The 17,359-nt window shown below is 40.8% G+C and overlaps 1 protein-coding gene across 1 annotated transcript in view; it reads right to left on the reverse strand.

The window, feature by feature from the left end:
• The window catches only part of c1ql1l2 (complement component 1, q subcomponent-like 1-like 2), a 34,247-nt gene extending 23,783 nt beyond the window's left edge, over positions 1 to 10,464 (reverse strand). Inside the window, exon 1 of the mRNA XM_066698492.1 lies at positions 9,785 to 10,464. Within this exon, the coding sequence (XP_066554589.1) occupies positions 9,785 to 10,381 (597 nt within the window). The 5' untranslated portion in view covers positions 10,382 to 10,464. The remainder of the gene's footprint in view (positions 1 to 9,784) is intronic.
• Between the last annotated feature and the right edge of the window lie 6,895 nt (positions 10,465 to 17,359).

Below are 17,359 nucleotides of genomic sequence, written 5' to 3' on the forward strand. Positions count from 1 at the left end.
AAACCCAAGAGCCAGCCTAGCCAGTCTCCAGACCTTAATCCCATAGAAAATCTGTGGAGGGAGCTGAAGGTTCGAGTTGCCAAACGTCAGCCTCGAAACCTTAATGACTTGGAGAGGATCTGCAAAGAGGAGTGGGACAAAATCCCTGAGATGTGTGCTAATCTGGTGGCCAACTACAAGAAACGTCTGACCTCTGTGATTGCCAACAAGGGTTTTGCCACCAAGTACTAAGTCAAAGGGGTCAAATACATATTTCCCTCATTAACATGCAAATCAATTTATAACTTTTTTGAAATGCGTTTTTCTGGATTGTTTTTTTGTTATTCCGTCTCTCACTGTTAAAATACACCTACCATTAAAATTATAGACTGATCATTTCTTTGTCAGTGGGCAAACATACAAAATCAGCAGGGGATCAAATACTTTTTTCCCTCACTGTAATTGGTACTAACTGACTAACTAACTGTTTTTAAATTTGGAATAAACCCTTGTTCCTTCAAACTCACAACAATATCACAGTGGGGAGGATGGGGAGGGGTGCTTTAGTTATTCTGTTGCACTTGTGATGTGGCTTTCTAAAGCTTTCAGATCAACTGCTATAAACACACACACACAAACATATATAGCTCCAGCAGAGCACTCACACGTAATGCTTTACAGACTGTAGATCTTTTCACACTGCCTAACAGAACAAAGCTGCTAGGTGAACCAGTGGTAATGTTTTTATTTTAACTTTAGGATGTTGTGGTGTGTACCTGATTACTTCAATTAATTGACTGCAGAAAAAACAACTAAAACAACAAGTTTAAGGTCAAATGCAAGAAAAGAATTAGGGGAGAGAGAAAGAGAGTGAGAGAAAGCGAGAAAGCGAGCGAGAGCAAGTTAGAAGCAGGGGAGCAATAATTATCAAGGAAGAGACACTTCTTCCCCACGATTAAGAACAGCGCCACTGCTTATTGAACACAGAGATACTGTGATTATTCACTCGCAATTCCCTGGGGACATCGCAGCTCAAGTCGTTGGTTTTAATTAAGCTTGAAAAGACTTTTCAGATTAATAATATTTTATTTATTTTATTTTTTTAAAGGAAAGCAAAGAAAACAAGAAAGGGTCCAAACATATTCTGGATCACGTTCAAGCTTTTTAATTAAGTTCTAAAGAGGCTTTTTTTGTTTGGTTTTGTTTTGCGGGGGGAGATGATTTTCTGATGCTGGCATTTTCCCAGAGGTGCCACATTCAAAAAGCAAAGACTGTAAACGATAGGGGCTGTGTACATTGTTGGTGTGCTGGTAAGCCACAGAAAAGAAGAGCGGGAAATAATAAGGTTTAATGATGCCGTAATGTAAAAGATTATGTATATAGGCTAAAATACTGATGACCTTTAACATAATCATGCCCATTAAATATATGATGGGTCATATATATATCAAACACTTGACCCACTCAAATTACAAACCCATAAGTTAATGCTGAGATTTCATTTTGCAGAAGCAGGAAGCCTCTGGCACACACCATGCCACATTCGTGTACTGTACTGAGTTTGTAAATTGAGTTTGGCAGGTGGGCAGAAGTTTTTTATTTAATGTGAACTCGATTTCAAATTAGCTTTAAGCTGTTATTATTATTAAACATGAGGGATAAAATCATGTTTAATTAAGAAAAACATGCAATTATCACAAAATACTTTATGTGTTATATAGTTGGGATTGAACTAATAAAAGACAAAGACTCATGCAGGAAGAACGATCCAAATGTAAGTCTAATCTTGGCATCACTGTTCATCTCTTTGGGTGTAACGGACAACCCTGAGAATTGGACTGGCTGCTGAGGAGAGGAAATGCAGGCGGCAGCTTATTAAGAAGGGCAAAGATCCAGCTGTCAAGGGGACAGTATCTTACAGGTTTCATGGCTTCATTTCCATGCAGGAAGGTGCCCATCCCCACCCGTCCCACCTGCAGGATACAAGGCAAGCATGGCTGGAGTGTAATACACACCTTTTCAAGCCTAAGCTTGGTCTGGAATAACTTCAAAAGGTCTTAAAAAGGTATATGGCGTGTGTAGGGGGCAAAGCTTGTGAAAATTCAGATTTTTTTATATATTCATATATGTTCAGTTACTGGTTTTGCCATTTTGTCTTTTAAGGCATTGCTTTTTGATTATGGTTTTTGTCCCGTCTAAATGAACTCCATCGAGTCTGTAAATGTCCCATCCTGGTTTATGCACTTGGAGTTCCCACCTCTAGCGAAGAAACTAGAATCCGGAGACAAAGGCACATTCATGAAGCATCCGAGCACTATGTTTCTCAGCATGTGCTTGGATTGATCATAATCTGTTCACTAAACAGAGGTTCAGGATCAAATGCAGCCCTTTCATATATTATTGATGAGCTCCTGTGTCAGTTAAGCTCACCAGGTCTGTGACCAGAGCAGGAGTGGTTCAAAAGAAGAGGCTGCACTATGTGGATCAGTTGAGGCTGAACTCCATGGGGCTGTGGGGAGGGTGCGGGATTGGGTAACCCCCTCATGCTGGGAGGGGGTTCCAATGCCTACCAAACACATGTGTACATGTCATGTAAGTGCATGATGTATGCACAACTACAACACTATCTGTGACTGACACTCAACCCGGATCTGTCTCTCTTATTATTTTATTTTATTATTTTTATTTCTTGGCAGACGCTCTTATCTAGGGCGACTTACAACATAAGTGCAATATACAGTTCAATAAAGGCATCAATCATTACATCAATCATCTTAACTGGTTTCCTTCCCATCAACACTCAGTGCTCCCAGTCTATAAACGTCAGTGTAGCTGTGCTGACACTTTGTTTAACCACTGTACATTATGCTGGATGCTTTAACAAACCACAAGTCAATCACATATTTCAACAATCAATATCTTTTGCTTGATTTCGTTCTGGTTTCCGTATTTTTTTTTTCAGTCCAGGAAAAAAATCTGTTATAATACAAATTAATTAATTCATATTTAATTGTCACAAACTTTCCAGCTACATGCTGATGACTACCTAAGATTGTGGACAATAAGGTGTAACTGTAGACAACCCCCTTCTCAAATAAAGTCAAATTAATATTTTTAGGCCACAATCCCCCTCAACAGGTCACTATCCTATTCCTTAGGATAGTCTGCTAGTCCAGTCTGTTTTGCTCTCCATGATGCTATTCCAGCCAGTAATGACAACTACGCTAGACAAAAGGAGGATTACACAGACTAATGTTTACATAAATGTATATATATATATATATATATATATATATACACTCACCTAAAGGATTATTAGGAACACCTGTTCAATTTCTCATTAATGCAATTATCTAACCAACCAATCACATGGCAGTTGCTTCAATGCATTTAGGGGTGTGGTCCTGGTCAAGACAATCTCCTGAACTCCAAACTGAATGTCTGAATGGGAAAGAAAGGTGATTTAAGCAATTTTGAGCGTGGCATGGTTGTTGGTGCCAGACAGGCCGGTCTGAGTATTTCACAATCTGCTCAGTTACTGGGATTTTCACGCACAACCATTTCTAGGGTTTACAAAGAATGGTGTGAAAAGGGAAAAACATCCAGTCTGCGGCAGTCCTGTGGGCGAAAATGCCTTGTTGATGCTGGAGGTCAGAGGAGAATGGGCCGACTGATTCAAGCTGATAGAAGAGCAACTTTGACTGAAATAACCACTCGTTACAACCGAGGTATGCAGCAAAGCATTTGTGAAGCCACAACACGTACAACCTTGAGGCGGATGGGCTACAACAGCAGAAGACCCCACCAGGTACCACTCATCTCCACTACAAATAGGAAAAAGAGGCTACAATTTGCACAAGCTCACCAAAATTGGACAGTTGAAGACTGGAAAAGTGTTGCCTGGTCTGATGAGTCTCGATTTCTGTTGAGACATTCAGATGGTAGAGTCAGAATTTGGCGTAAACAGAATGAGAACATGGATCCATCATGCCTTGTTACCACTGTGCAGGCTGGTGGTGGTGGTGTAATGGTGTGGGGGATGTTTTCTTGGCACACTTTAGGCCCCTTAGTGCCAATTGGGCATCGTTTAAATGCCACGGCCTACCTGAGCATTGTTTCTGACCATGTCCATCCCTTTATGACCACCATGTACCCATCCTCTGATGGCTACTTCCAGCAGGATAATGCACCATGTCACAAAGGTCGAATCATTTCAAATTGGTTTCTTGAACATGACAATGAGTTCACTGTACTAAACTGGCCCCCACAGTCACCAGATCTCAACCCAATAGAGCATCTTTGGGATGTGGTGGAACGGGAGCTTCGTGCCCTGGATGTGCATCCCACAAATCTCCATCAACTGCAAGATGCTATCCTATCAATATGGGCCAACATTTCTAAAGAATGCTTTCAGCACCTTGTTGAATCAATGCCACGTAGAATTAAGGCAGTTCTGAAGGCGAAAGGGGGTCAAACACAGTATTAGTATGGTGTTCCTAATAATCCTTTAGGTGAGTGTGTATATATATATATATATATATATATATATATATATATATATATATATATATTTTTACAACCCAATAAGAGGCTTTAAGCCTCAATAGCTCTGCATTTTCTCACAAAACCTGTCTCATTCTCTAACACATGGTCTCTGAATCACAATACTATACCACAATAACCCAAAAGGTGACTTTAACCTTATGCTATTTTTCCAGCAACTTGTTTTTCAGATGCATTCATTATCCACTTCACTATCCACTATTCATTCAATTCTTTTTTTTTTTTTAATTGCAAAATGAAATTAGCAGCTTAGTAAACATCACATTTGTGTTTCTCCTTCCACTTATGAGACTCCTGCAAGGGATTGTTGCATGCACCTCATACAACTGTCTCTGCTTTCTCCCTCAGGAACTGAATGAAGCATGAACATACGGCATTTTATGGTAACATATGTTCATCTTCATCTATATTATGTCAACAGTTTTTATAACTTGCATAAATGTTATTCAAAGAACCCACCAGACTTATTCCGAGATATTCAGATTATGTGTGTGTGTATATATATATATATATATATATATATATATGTTATGTGTATATGTATACACACACAAATAATTATGCAGTTTATATTTTTGTTTTTGAAGGCTGGGTGTACAAAACCTGAATACATTACACGGTGGTATTGGGGCAACACCATCACGGCAACGTTAGTTCTTGTATGAATCTTTTCACGCAGTGCTGTATGCACACAAGAATACAGTTAAAAACAATGTTAGGTTACATAAGTTACATTATCACAAGAGACCAGAGCCAAAGTTAATTTTTTTAATTTCACCTTTCCCACTCAGTACCTGGGCATGACGGGAGATGTGCTCCAGGATTTTCATGATTACAAATCTGGGAGCGCTGTATGTTTTAAAGCCGTTTTAAAGCCCCATCCAAATTCCTGTTCTAAATTTAACAAAACCAGACACAATACAGCAGTTCCTGCCATTAACCTTTCTTTTGAAAACTGAAACAAGTGATTTTTATTATTATTGTTATTAGTATTACTTCTGCTGTCATTATTGGATTGTTGTTGGTGGTGGTAATTCTCAATGGCTGTGTAACACCGACTTAAATACTTGATACTGCAGCAGCAAAGAAATGAAAGGAAGGACGCGCTTTTGGAGTAAAAGCAGACTTAAGTGTCATTGTATTTAACCAATACAAATACTGTCTGCTTCTTGACAGCCTTGTTGCTCTGGCAACCTTACCGACTTGGTAATTTTTCTTTTCTTGTTTTTTTATCCAAATAATTGAATCTTCCCAAGACAAAGGCTCAACACTCTTCATAGTTAGTCTGTCAATTGTATATATGTTACAAACAAATTCAGGATGATTGACCGACTTGGTTATGACACAAAATCCTACACTCAGGAATTCCCATGTTTTGTCCAGTATCAGACTGCTGAAATTTCTGACTTCTTTCTCTCCAAAATCATGAAACGGGGTACCATTATAAAAGGCCTATAGTATTATGAAGTTGTCTACCAACTTTTATAATAAACAGAGAAAGGAATGATCTGCATATGAATTGCTGTTCTATCCCACTAATTACATGGGTTTATTAAGTCACGTTAAATAGGTACATTACACAATGATTGATGCAGTTGATGGTGACATTATTGGTGATGGTGATTATTATTATGATTATGATGATGAATATTGCCTAAACCACACTAAAATATGTTGAATGCACTGCACTTTTTACTTACATATTCTATGATTAGGCCTAAAGCTGTGTATTGCATTGTCTTGCTTATACTGTATAGCTACAATGTTTCCTGAAATGTGCATATTGTGTGACATGTCGCCCTGAGCAAGGGCGTCTGTAATAAAAACATTCAAACATACATAACATATTAAAAGCTCACTTTTTGTGTTAAAATGTTTGTGATGAATATAACTAATAATAGTAGTTTGCTACACATATCTCTGTTAAGACAATATTTCTCGAAAAAACAACACTATTGTTTGTTGCATTTATGTTCTTGATTGGTAGGTGTAGCGAATGTAGAGTCTCTTCTGTAGTGAGATCCCAGTTTTACTGTCATTAAAATACATTCATTATCAGAATAATGAGGACGTGCTGATGCGAAAACAAGCGTCTCAAACTCGAGCATCCAATGCATCTTTACCACGTCAACAAAAGTGACTAAAAAGCGGATTTCTGAAGGAGAAAAGGAAGACACGGCGTGTAACAGGCGAGTCCCTTTAGTTCAAGAAAACTGTATTTTCATATATTAAGACCAATACATATGTTGCAGGTTGTAACCTCAAGGACCCTAATGTCTCTGTACATTTAAAACTTTTATTTTTGGTTTTGTTGCTGCTGCTGCTATGGAATAAAAAAGAAAAATACAAAGTTTTGAACTTAGTTGGGGACACTGAAAATAATGACGTTTTTTTTTTAATTATTGTTAGGTAAAATAATTTGCAGCTGCGAAAAGCGACTAAGTTTTAAAAAACCTTCATATTACACTTATTTACGTGTATAATTAACAACTCATAATTTAAGACCATACCACGATAAAAGAGACTGCATTACACTGGTGTTATTGTGGAAATGAATTGACAATTGCTAAAGGAAAGAGACGTGAGGCCTGGACTGAATATTGTGCTGACATCCGCACTGCTCTGTTAAAGCAACGCCGATACACAAACTACATGTATTTCTCTACAGCCTGAATGTAACACACAAAATACTGGTTTGTGTGTCATTGATGCGTGACGGTAGAAGAATGAGCTCTTGTTTGACGTTATGCATCTCTTGTGTCACACTTTCACGTTAAACTCTACTACCAAAAAAAAAAAAAAAAAACGGTTTAATTTGAAGCTGGTGTTTCGCTGTAAGAATGTATTTTGCGTTGGTTTATTGGCGGCCACGTCACACCCATCTAGGCTGCGTTTGTTTCAGATATCGGAAATACTTCAGGCATAATTTATCTGTACCTGCAATATCATCACAAGGTACCATTTTAATCTTACCGCAGCTATATATCTCCCATTATTTCACCCTAGATTGCGTCCACTTTACAAACAATAACTTGTGATTTTCTATGATGATGATGATTATTTAAAATTATTATCACAATCACATTACGTTTACCTAACTTCCTCTTCCTTGCTAATATTAAATCTTATATATTTCTGCACTGTATAGACTAACCTTGCATATTTAGCCTATACATTGTGGTGGATGCTGGCAAATTCTTGAAGTTTTAACTGTTTCCTTAAGTACTTTTATTAGCGGATTCTCTGGAAGCTTGCTTCGTGTATTGCATTATACATAGCTTGTTATTCTACCGCCATTTGTACTTCGCCCTAGTTGCAAAGCGTTTTGAGATCAGGCTTTCCATGGAACGCCGACCTTTAACGAAGGCGCATGTGCGCTGAATGGAACTGACTGTGCAATATGCACTGTGGAAATGATTACCAACTATCAAGTAATTTATTTATAGCAGACTGGATTAGCTACAACCCGAATCGCTTTACAGGGCTTCTTGCGTAATAGTTTGAAGAAATATTACAAATCAACTAGCCTCAACTCAATCATGAATTGCTTATCGCAATGATTACTAACTTGTCTCTTTGAAATGCATTGAATCTCCGTTGTTTCGCAAAGCACAAAGCCTGTCCGCTTGCCCTAGGAAGCTGCATTAGTACGATTTAAACTTCATTCGTGCAGTTATCGCTTCCGTCAAGTGTGTCTATTTATTTAAATGACAAACACAGTACCAAGCATTTTCAGTTCATATTTGTCAGACACATGGTTGAATCTGTGAACTGGCAGGCGTTTCTAAATTACGTCGCCTTGTATTTTTTTCGCCTCAGTAACGGGTAACGGAATCAAAAGCAACACTGAAAAAATGAAAAAACTTAAGCCTGACAAAATCGCCGAAGGTCAGTTGAAATTTTCCAAAAGGCTGCTCCAGATGCAATAGCTGGGGCATTTCGTGACAGAGAAGTTCAACTATTTTTATTATGATGATGATGATGATGATGATGATGATTATTATTATTATTATTATTATTATTATTATTATTCGCAAGTCATTAGTATTATAAACCCACGCAATTTTACTATGATGAGCACGAATGATACTTGGACTAAAATGTATTCTTGTTGCTGAATTTGATTTATAAAGACATATTGTATTATAATTGTTATAATTAACACTATAGGCTTTACAAAACACGTACACATATTTTAATCTTGAGGAAAGACGCCAAGTGTATTCAGTCTAGGCTATTTATTTGCAATATGGGTAAAATAAGTTGGTTTAATTAGATTGTTTCACGTTTCATTTTCCGAAGGATTTAATTCCTTGTCTCCCTGTTTGGCTGTAATTGATCACAGCACAGACATCTTAATACATAATGCAAGATCTTCAGCGGCAAACATACAGAAGTAGCCTTTGCACCGACTCCTCTGTCGGAGATTTTCCCCATGGCATTTTTATGGAGTTAATAAAATAGGACGCGCACGACAGCAACAGGTCTGCTGACATGAGTCACCGCACTTTTGCGTTTTGCGTGTCTTTTTAGAAGCCAAATGAAGCAGAATATGTGATCTTTAACTCCCCGAGGGGGTCATTGTGTTTACCAAACACTACAAGTGACGGACACTATCATTTTTCAGCAACATATTTTAAGTTAGATTTAGTTTTAGGCGTGCTTTTCAAACGACAACTTTCAATCCACGCTACTGATGCATTCGGCACAGCAATCTTCAGTGTATTTAGACAGAGGTACAAGTGTATTTGCTCGTTTTCGCAGTTCCACCAGCACTGACAACCGCAAGAATCCAACCACCATCGGTATAACGACGCGAAAACAAAGTCTTTTGATGAAACAAAGAACATAGGTGTCATTTCGCTAAGGACAAATAGATCAAGTTCGCCCACAATTGTTTCTGGCTTCATTAGCATGACTTCTGCTTTTGTGTGGTTTTATCGGGACACTGGCACTTCAGGGCGCATTAGCAGGACTCGAGGAAACCGAGAACAGATTGAAGCGCATCCTTCCGCACTCATGTATTGGCGCAGCTTCTGGAGTGTGAATTTCAAGCGAGGTACAGATCTGTGGAAATCCACCACACATGCATCCAGAACTTTCAATAGAAAAACATCTCAAAGTTTGACAGCAGCAGTTTTCACTGACATGGTCAAAATAAAACCCAGCACAAACACACAAACAAAAACCTAAATTCACAAGGCATCTGTAAACTTTAAGAAAAGTAAAACTCCCCACCCACCTGGCCGTTCTTGCAGAGGTCTGCCCACATGCTGGTGCCGTCGCCCCCCCTCATCAGGACGTGGTAGATGAAGAAGTAAGTGCCAGGGATGTTGCAGATGAACTTGCCCGTGGTGCCATCATAGTTGTTGCCCAGGTTGGTGACCACGTCGTCAAATTTGAGGATCTCATAGCCCTCGTGGGGGTTCTTAAGCCCGGCGTAAAAAGCCACCCTGGGCACGGTGGTGTAGGTGGCCGTGCTGATAGCTCCATTGCCACCGAGGCCCAGTATCCCAGTCCTCCCTGGCTCCCCTTTCTCTCCAGGGGGGCCAATGGGACCTGGGGGTCCCGGTTCTCCTGGGGGCCCGGGGGGTCCAGGCTTCCCAGGCCTGCCTGGCTTCCCCTGTGGCCCCTGGACCAAGGTGGAAGGGGGAGGCACGATGCTGTGGTCGCTCAGGGCCTCTGCTTCGGCCCGAATGCTGGCGCTGGTGGTGGTGCCCTTGGTCAGGTAAGGGTCGCACACCATGCGGCAGGTGCCCAACATCTCGTAGTGCCCGGCGTCTGTCCCAACTGAGCTCACCAGCACAGGAATGAGGATGACCAGCACCAGGACCAGCATCACCCCAACGGCCGCCGCCACTAGGGTCTTCCTCCCGATGCTGAGTCGGGGAAGGGGCTGCGCTGCCAGCGTGGGTCTGCCTGGGGCGGAAATGGTGACTGCTGTGTGAGGGGAGCCCACCACCAGTGAACAGGGGGGTTCCAAGATCCCAAGAGATAGGAGAGATCGTGGGTAAAGGAGAGAGAGACACAGACACCGAGAGAGAGAGAGAGTGTGTGTGTGTGTGTGTGTGTGTGTGTGTGCGAGACAAACTCAGAGACAGAGAGAGACAGAGAGAGAGAGAGAGAGAGAGAGAGAGAGAAAGGAGGGAAAGGATTGTGGGGAGGAGAGGATGGAACACTCACCCAACTCAGAGAGAGACTGTGAGAGAGTGAGGAGAGGACGGACAGAGAAAGAGAGAGAAAGAGAGAGAGTGAGAGAGAGAGAGAGAGAACCGGAGGAATTACAGAGCCAGTTTTGTGTTGATTGATTCGCCAGGCAGTCTTTTTATATTGCGGCAGCTGTGCCACCCCCCCTCGGGCCGGAGCTCGCATGAAAATGCATGGAAATGAAGAGGGCTCTTGCCTTTCTGTCTGACAGAAGGCGGACTGAGGAGGAGGGTCCTCATCACATTACATTACATTAGACTGCCTTACATTACAGAGCTTGCAGGCTCTGAGCAGTGAGTAGCTTCCCCAACACCCCCCCACCCCTCCCCTCCCTACACACACATCACACATCCCTTAAATATCTTTTCCTGCACTTTTATTTTTTGTTCCTTTTCAGTCTAGTGTTGATTTTTCCTGTTTTTTCCACCACTATGAAAAATAAGACTGACAAGGAGGGAGGTGCTTTTTTCATTCGTTCCCTTTTTTTCCTCTTCCTCAGATGACAGAGCACTGGAGAGAAGAAATTCATGCACACTCACACCTCTCTCTCTCCTATCTCTCCTCTCTCTCACACACAAACACACACTGCACTGTGTGACTTTGCTGGATAGAGCACCAACACACAGCCCAGCCTCAAGTGACTAAGAGTTTAAGATCAGGTTTGCTTCCAAGGACGTGCACACAGCACACCGGAACAATAACTTTTTCTGTGCGGAACGTCACCCAACAAATATGTCGCTTTTTTCCACCTTGGTCATGTCCTCTCCCACCCCAATTCCTAGCTGGAAATCTTGTTCACATTCCTATAGCTTTATTCTATCTACTTAGGCTAGCCCTTATTTCGGAATTAATAGGTTGTTCCTATGCCTTCTGTTATAACCGTTATGTATAGACTGTGCCTACATGTAACTTTTGTGCGACCTTCATTCTTCTAAGTGCATATTCAATAATCTCTGCACTGTTAAGGAGGGAGGAAAGGCTTTGGGGTGGGGGTGGGGGGGGTGTGAGGGGTGCATTACCCTCTCTTAATCACTGTCCATGTGTACTTGCTCATTTATTCTCATCTCCCAATTCTGTCACCTCTCTGTCGCCTTTTCTCTCTCCATCTCCCTCCCTACCCCCCACCTCACCTCTCTGACACTGTCACTTATTGCCTCCCCCCCCATACCAGTATTGATTTCTCGCTTTTATGAAATGAAATTGCATCAGAAACAAATCTGTCTGCAAGGATAGTATAGGGTTCTTTTTAAACTCTGTTCTATAGAGTGATCTAGAGATTGCTGTGGGAGAGAGGGGGGGGGGGTTAATTTGTTCTGATGGCTTTAGTTTTCTGTGGAATTTCACCCATGGAGGATTGGAAATCTGTCCTTGTGCACTTTTTCTTTCTTCTTCAAGGGAAACTTTTTAATTCACACTGATGCAATCACATATTAAATATGGTTATGTGGAAATGCACCATATAGGAAAACATGTCTGAGCCTTTAAGACTTTGTTTTGTATTATTTAATTTCTCTGGTGTCTTTGTTTATGGTGACTTGCAGTTGACACCAAACAACTTACAGGGGATGTGAGAACGTTACACAGTGCAAATAGTTATACAATATATTATATTTATAGTGAAGGACAGCTTTTCCCATGAGGCACCACTGGCTTTCTTTTGTCAAAAGCTTAACCACACTGCAGACAAAGGTGCAGAACTGAGGAGTTACCTGCCACAGAGAAGGAAACTCAGGTTAGGAAACCCTAGCGTGGCCTCCATCTTTACCCATCCCTGCTCTTTCAAGTAGTGCCACAGGCCTTTCAATCACCACAAGGGAGCATGACCTTGGTCTATGTTATTATAAACCTAGACATACTGCCTTTGACAGTAACCTGGGGCAACTGTTTTGTAATTTCTGGTGCAGGTAGTGGAGTCCCCACAACACCACCTCTAGCAAACAACCTGATTTTCCCTTATGTCCTCCAACCCAATCCTGACCAAGACCTCCTTAGCTTAGTTTGCGAGAACTGAGAACAGGCTTTTGTGATATAGCTTCTGACAACTTCAGATGTTTTTTGTGACTTGTCTTCTAAAGGAACGATATGGGGTGGGGGTCAGCAGTGGTAGCATTAGGTAAAATGAGTCCATTGACAAAGACATCTCAGCATGCTCTGTGGTGTGCCCAGGATGAAGAATTGGCATAATTTTACTTTAGTAATTGTTGAGCTTAGAAAAACCAGTCCAGTGCCGTTTATCATATCATAAAGTTCTGATAGGGCAGATTTCTTTAGGCATTTCCATTAATTCTGTGAATGAGAGCTAAGCTAGAACGCCTACCGGATGATTCTGGGTGGAGAACCGCTGATTCAGTCATCGCACTGGGGTGTTGGGTTGACTTCTTCCCATCCAGACAGAAGAGGCAGGATTATGCACTGGTGCATCCACAGCACGTCATGGACTGACCTCAGCACAGAATAAAAATCTCCAGTTCCAGAGCTAACCAGGCCTGACATCCCCTGGCTTCCAAGCTCTAATCAAATTAGCCTCCAGCATGGTATGGCTACGCAACTACACAGAGGCACACAGAACCCCCCCACTGTGATCGCAGATATCCCTGACAACTGAACTACCTCCAGGGAATACAAAATTGCATCTTGTAAGCAACCTGTGCATCCAATGTCATCTGCAGCCTGAATACCACCTAACCCCCCCTTACACACACACCCCCATGCCGCTTGACCCTGTGGCACAAATTATGATTTCAAGTTTGCTTTGACCTGAAACCCCATCGCCGTTCGAGCTTAAGGAAAATCGATCGGCAGCTCAGAGGCTAAATAAAGAAGGGAGAGCTCTATTGCACCACTTTGGTGGGACGTATAGAGAGGACAAGAATTAAAGAAAAAAATCAATGATATTCATGTCATAGTTTTATTGCTATTGATCTCTCGGCAAAGGCGAGGTGTTGTAATACAGTGAGAGGCTGTTTAGCTGTAACCAGAAGTAAATGCTCTGTACAGTGCTTTCACTCCGCACCCCTGTGACAGCGCTAAACCATTCAACAATTTAGCATTGCTCCTTATTAACAGGTTTATCGTTGCCTAAGTGTGACACAGACATCGTTTAAACCTGCTTTGATGACAGCTTAACTGTGATCCATCAGTGTTCAGGGGATAGGAAGCCTTTAAATAAAACAAAAAGGCAGAAATAAGCCCTTAAAATGCCCTGGAAACTGATCTGAAAATGAAGTGACCATAATCTGACCCAGTTTTACAGCCAAGATAACATAGTACACATACGGGGCTCTCTTTGCTGTACACATATGGTCGATTTCCTGTTGGATCTAAAATAAATCATTAGCCCATCTTAACAGTTGTACTGCACAGTCACATAATGCATCATATTGTCTTTTGAATTGCTATTAATAAATGTGGATCTGATTGACAGCGTGTTACAGTGTACATCTGCTCAGAATACCTTAACTGGCCTGAAGACATTAATAAACTACATCATGGACTAATTAAAGTCATGTAACGCTGTCAGGAAAGTGACTTTTAAGTAAAGGCTCTGTGCATCAACATGATAATGACTCTCAACACTAAAACACTAAACTGCCAGACTAAAATGCAATGACATGAATTAGGGGGAAAAAACTAAACACGTCAGGATGTGAAACTAATGCACAGCTCCTGCCAGTCTTATGACCCTAATAATAACAATATTACTATGACTAAAAAATACCTTCAATGACAAGCGAACAGTACTTATTCAAAATGCTTTTTTAAATGTGTAAAAGACAGGGTTGCCATACCGATTATGATAATTAAGCAACAACATCAGTTCGGCAAACCCCCACTTTGGTCGTTTATTAATTTTGATTTTATAAGGGCAACTTTAAAATCTCCTCCTGCGTCAGTGTTCAGTGTCGTGTGAGTGCTTCTGTCTGTTGTGCCTGTCAATACTGCCTTTTCAATGGGGCCAATTGGCAACCTTAATCCTATCGCAGATGCACAGATGCACACTTACCAGTAGAGCTGATATTCTGACAGATGTAGACGCTTGCTTATTTTCTATCAAATAACTTCAGAACTGTGAATGCAAAGGACAACAACAAAAAACACACAAAAAAATCTCTCTGCATTGCAATTAGAATGCCTTTCAACACTGGATCTGTGTTATCTGGTAATTCAATAAGTCTGAATATGAATTCAGCAAAACATGGATTAAAAATGGGTGAATCCAACTGTTGAATTAAATTAAAAGTTTTTTTTTTTTTTTTATCGCGATTGAATGAAAAACTATACAGGAAAAATAAACATTCAAGACCCAGCTGATTTTGTGAATTGTACCATTTACATACACAACGCATATTTGTTATGATACCTCAGAGTAATTAGGAAGATTGACTAATTAAAGAATGTTTAATGCTCGTTCTGCACGTTAATTATTTTCCAGTTAAGGAGCAAATTGACAAAACCTGTTTGGTGTCAAAGTGTTACAGAAAGATGGGGCCAGGTGACAACTCTATTTTATGATTAATTATGTGCTTATGTTTCTGCTTCATAAAGCCTACAGAGCATCTCCAGCAACAAGATATGCATTCGAGTGATTGGAGCGAAATCACTGGTGCCGTCAGGCAGGTAATTCAAGTTAGCTTTCGATTTGGCCATTTGTTTGCAGGGGGTAGCTGAGGCTTTCACAGAAAGTAATGGCACACTATGTTTAAGTGGGACAAGGGAAATTAATGCTGAGTCTGTAGCAATATGTGTCAAAGAGTTTGGGGCTATTATTATTATTTCATTTGGCAACTTACAAGATTTACAAGACAATCAATATACAATTCTACATGTACAGCATTTCACTTGTATGCTATATTACATGAGTGTATTTATGACAATGGTGTCTTTAAACAAACAAACAAATGCAGTAAATTACACTAGGTTATTATACCAGTACTTTAGGTAGGTAGACTGCCAGTTAGATTGCCACAGGCTACTTACAAACAGAGGGTGGGAATTTTCTGGTTATATATACAGTATATATATATATATATATATATTTTAAACAAACTGCCCTTTTTCATCAGGCTGACATAAATGATGGATGGTGTTAGGGTTCTGTGGGATGAGAGGCTGATGGCAGGCCATAAGAAGACCGATTAGTAACATAACATATCACCTGTGTTTGCAGTGATGAATGGTGAGAGGGAATGTCTACAGTACTCCCTCCTCTGAGTCTCTCTCTCCCCCTGGCTCGCTCAGCCACCTTGAAGTCAGGTGGAAAAGCAAAAAGACGTTCTAAGACTATTAACAACTGGTAAAAAACACCAACAAAACATTTCTATTCTATGGGGATAATTTATGTATTTCATTTCCAATATTTTTTAAGGGGTTCTTGATTTGTTTTTTTCTTTCTTGTTTGACTTTTTGAGGTTACAATGTACCTATTTGGAAACATTTCCCTCCAAAAAAAAATTGGGTATTAAATAAATGGAAACATGAATACACAAATTTGAAAAACTATCAAAAAATGTTCTGGGTCCCCAAAAACATACTGCGTTCTTTCCGAGGAGAGACGGGGGCGAAGCAGAAAGCACACTGAGAATATTAATAATGTAGCAGATATTTATTAAATGGGTTTGTTGCTTTTCCTTCTTTGGAGCATCCGGTGTCTCTCACAGAAATGGAAAGTAGATTCTCAATGCAAGATCACCTCTGATTTCCCAGCTCAGGCTGAAGGCTCTTGCCTCGCACCAGAGCCCCAATCAGCTGTTATTAATGAGCTACTGAGCCCTGCAGGAATGCTTTCTGCATGGCTGCCCTGGCCGCTGGCTCAGCAGGAAGGGTTCTGGCCTGACAGAAATCCACTGCCGATGACCTGCACCCCTGAACCCCTCGGAACACAGACCAGGGGTCACACCTGTTGTTGGCTGGGTAAAAAGTAAGAACTTGCTAGAAATGTACAACAGATCTATGACATCAGGCAATGCAAAGGTTTGTAATCTGCCATTGCTGGATATCAACCCTACACTTTTGCTTTGTTTTATTAACTGTCCTTTTCAAGGAACTGTAAAGCAGGGGAAGGCGTGTAATGCTAGTTAAAGATCTATAGCATGCAACTCATGCAGAAGTCTGTCTGGCCTCCTGTTTGATTGGCGTCTGTGAGGTGGGTGTGCAGCCCCCCTCTCAGGGCACTTCAGATCAGAGAGCCCGGCATAAAGATGGGATTTTCCAGGCTCAGAGATGCTGGCAAGCAGGCTGCTCTCTACCTCACGGAGCTGTCCGCTGGAATAGGTGCTGAAATCCTCTTTAGCCCTGTGTTTCACGGCACACTCGCCCAGCGCTGAAAATGTCAAGTCTTGTTGACCCAGCTTTGGTGGCCTGCCAGGATTTCGACAGGGGGCCTAAATGAATGTGCTTGTACAGCATTTTAGCCTACCCAACTAAAAAGCGGCATGCCAGGATGCTTTGGCCTTTTCTCTAGTTCTACTGATTCCAGCGCTGCTTCATGTAAGCTTGAGACAGCAAACAGCATCTCAGCTTTTTCTTAATTGAAAGGGAAAAAAGTAATAATAATAATAATAATAATAATAATAATAATAATAATAATAATAATAAATGTTTATTGTTTATA

This window comes from Amia ocellicauda, chromosome 3 (genome assembly GCF_036373705.1).
Source record: "Amia ocellicauda isolate fAmiCal2 chromosome 3, fAmiCal2.hap1, whole genome shotgun sequence".
NCBI classification, from domain to species: Eukaryota; Metazoa; Chordata; class Actinopteri; order Amiiformes; family Amiidae; genus Amia; species Amia ocellicauda.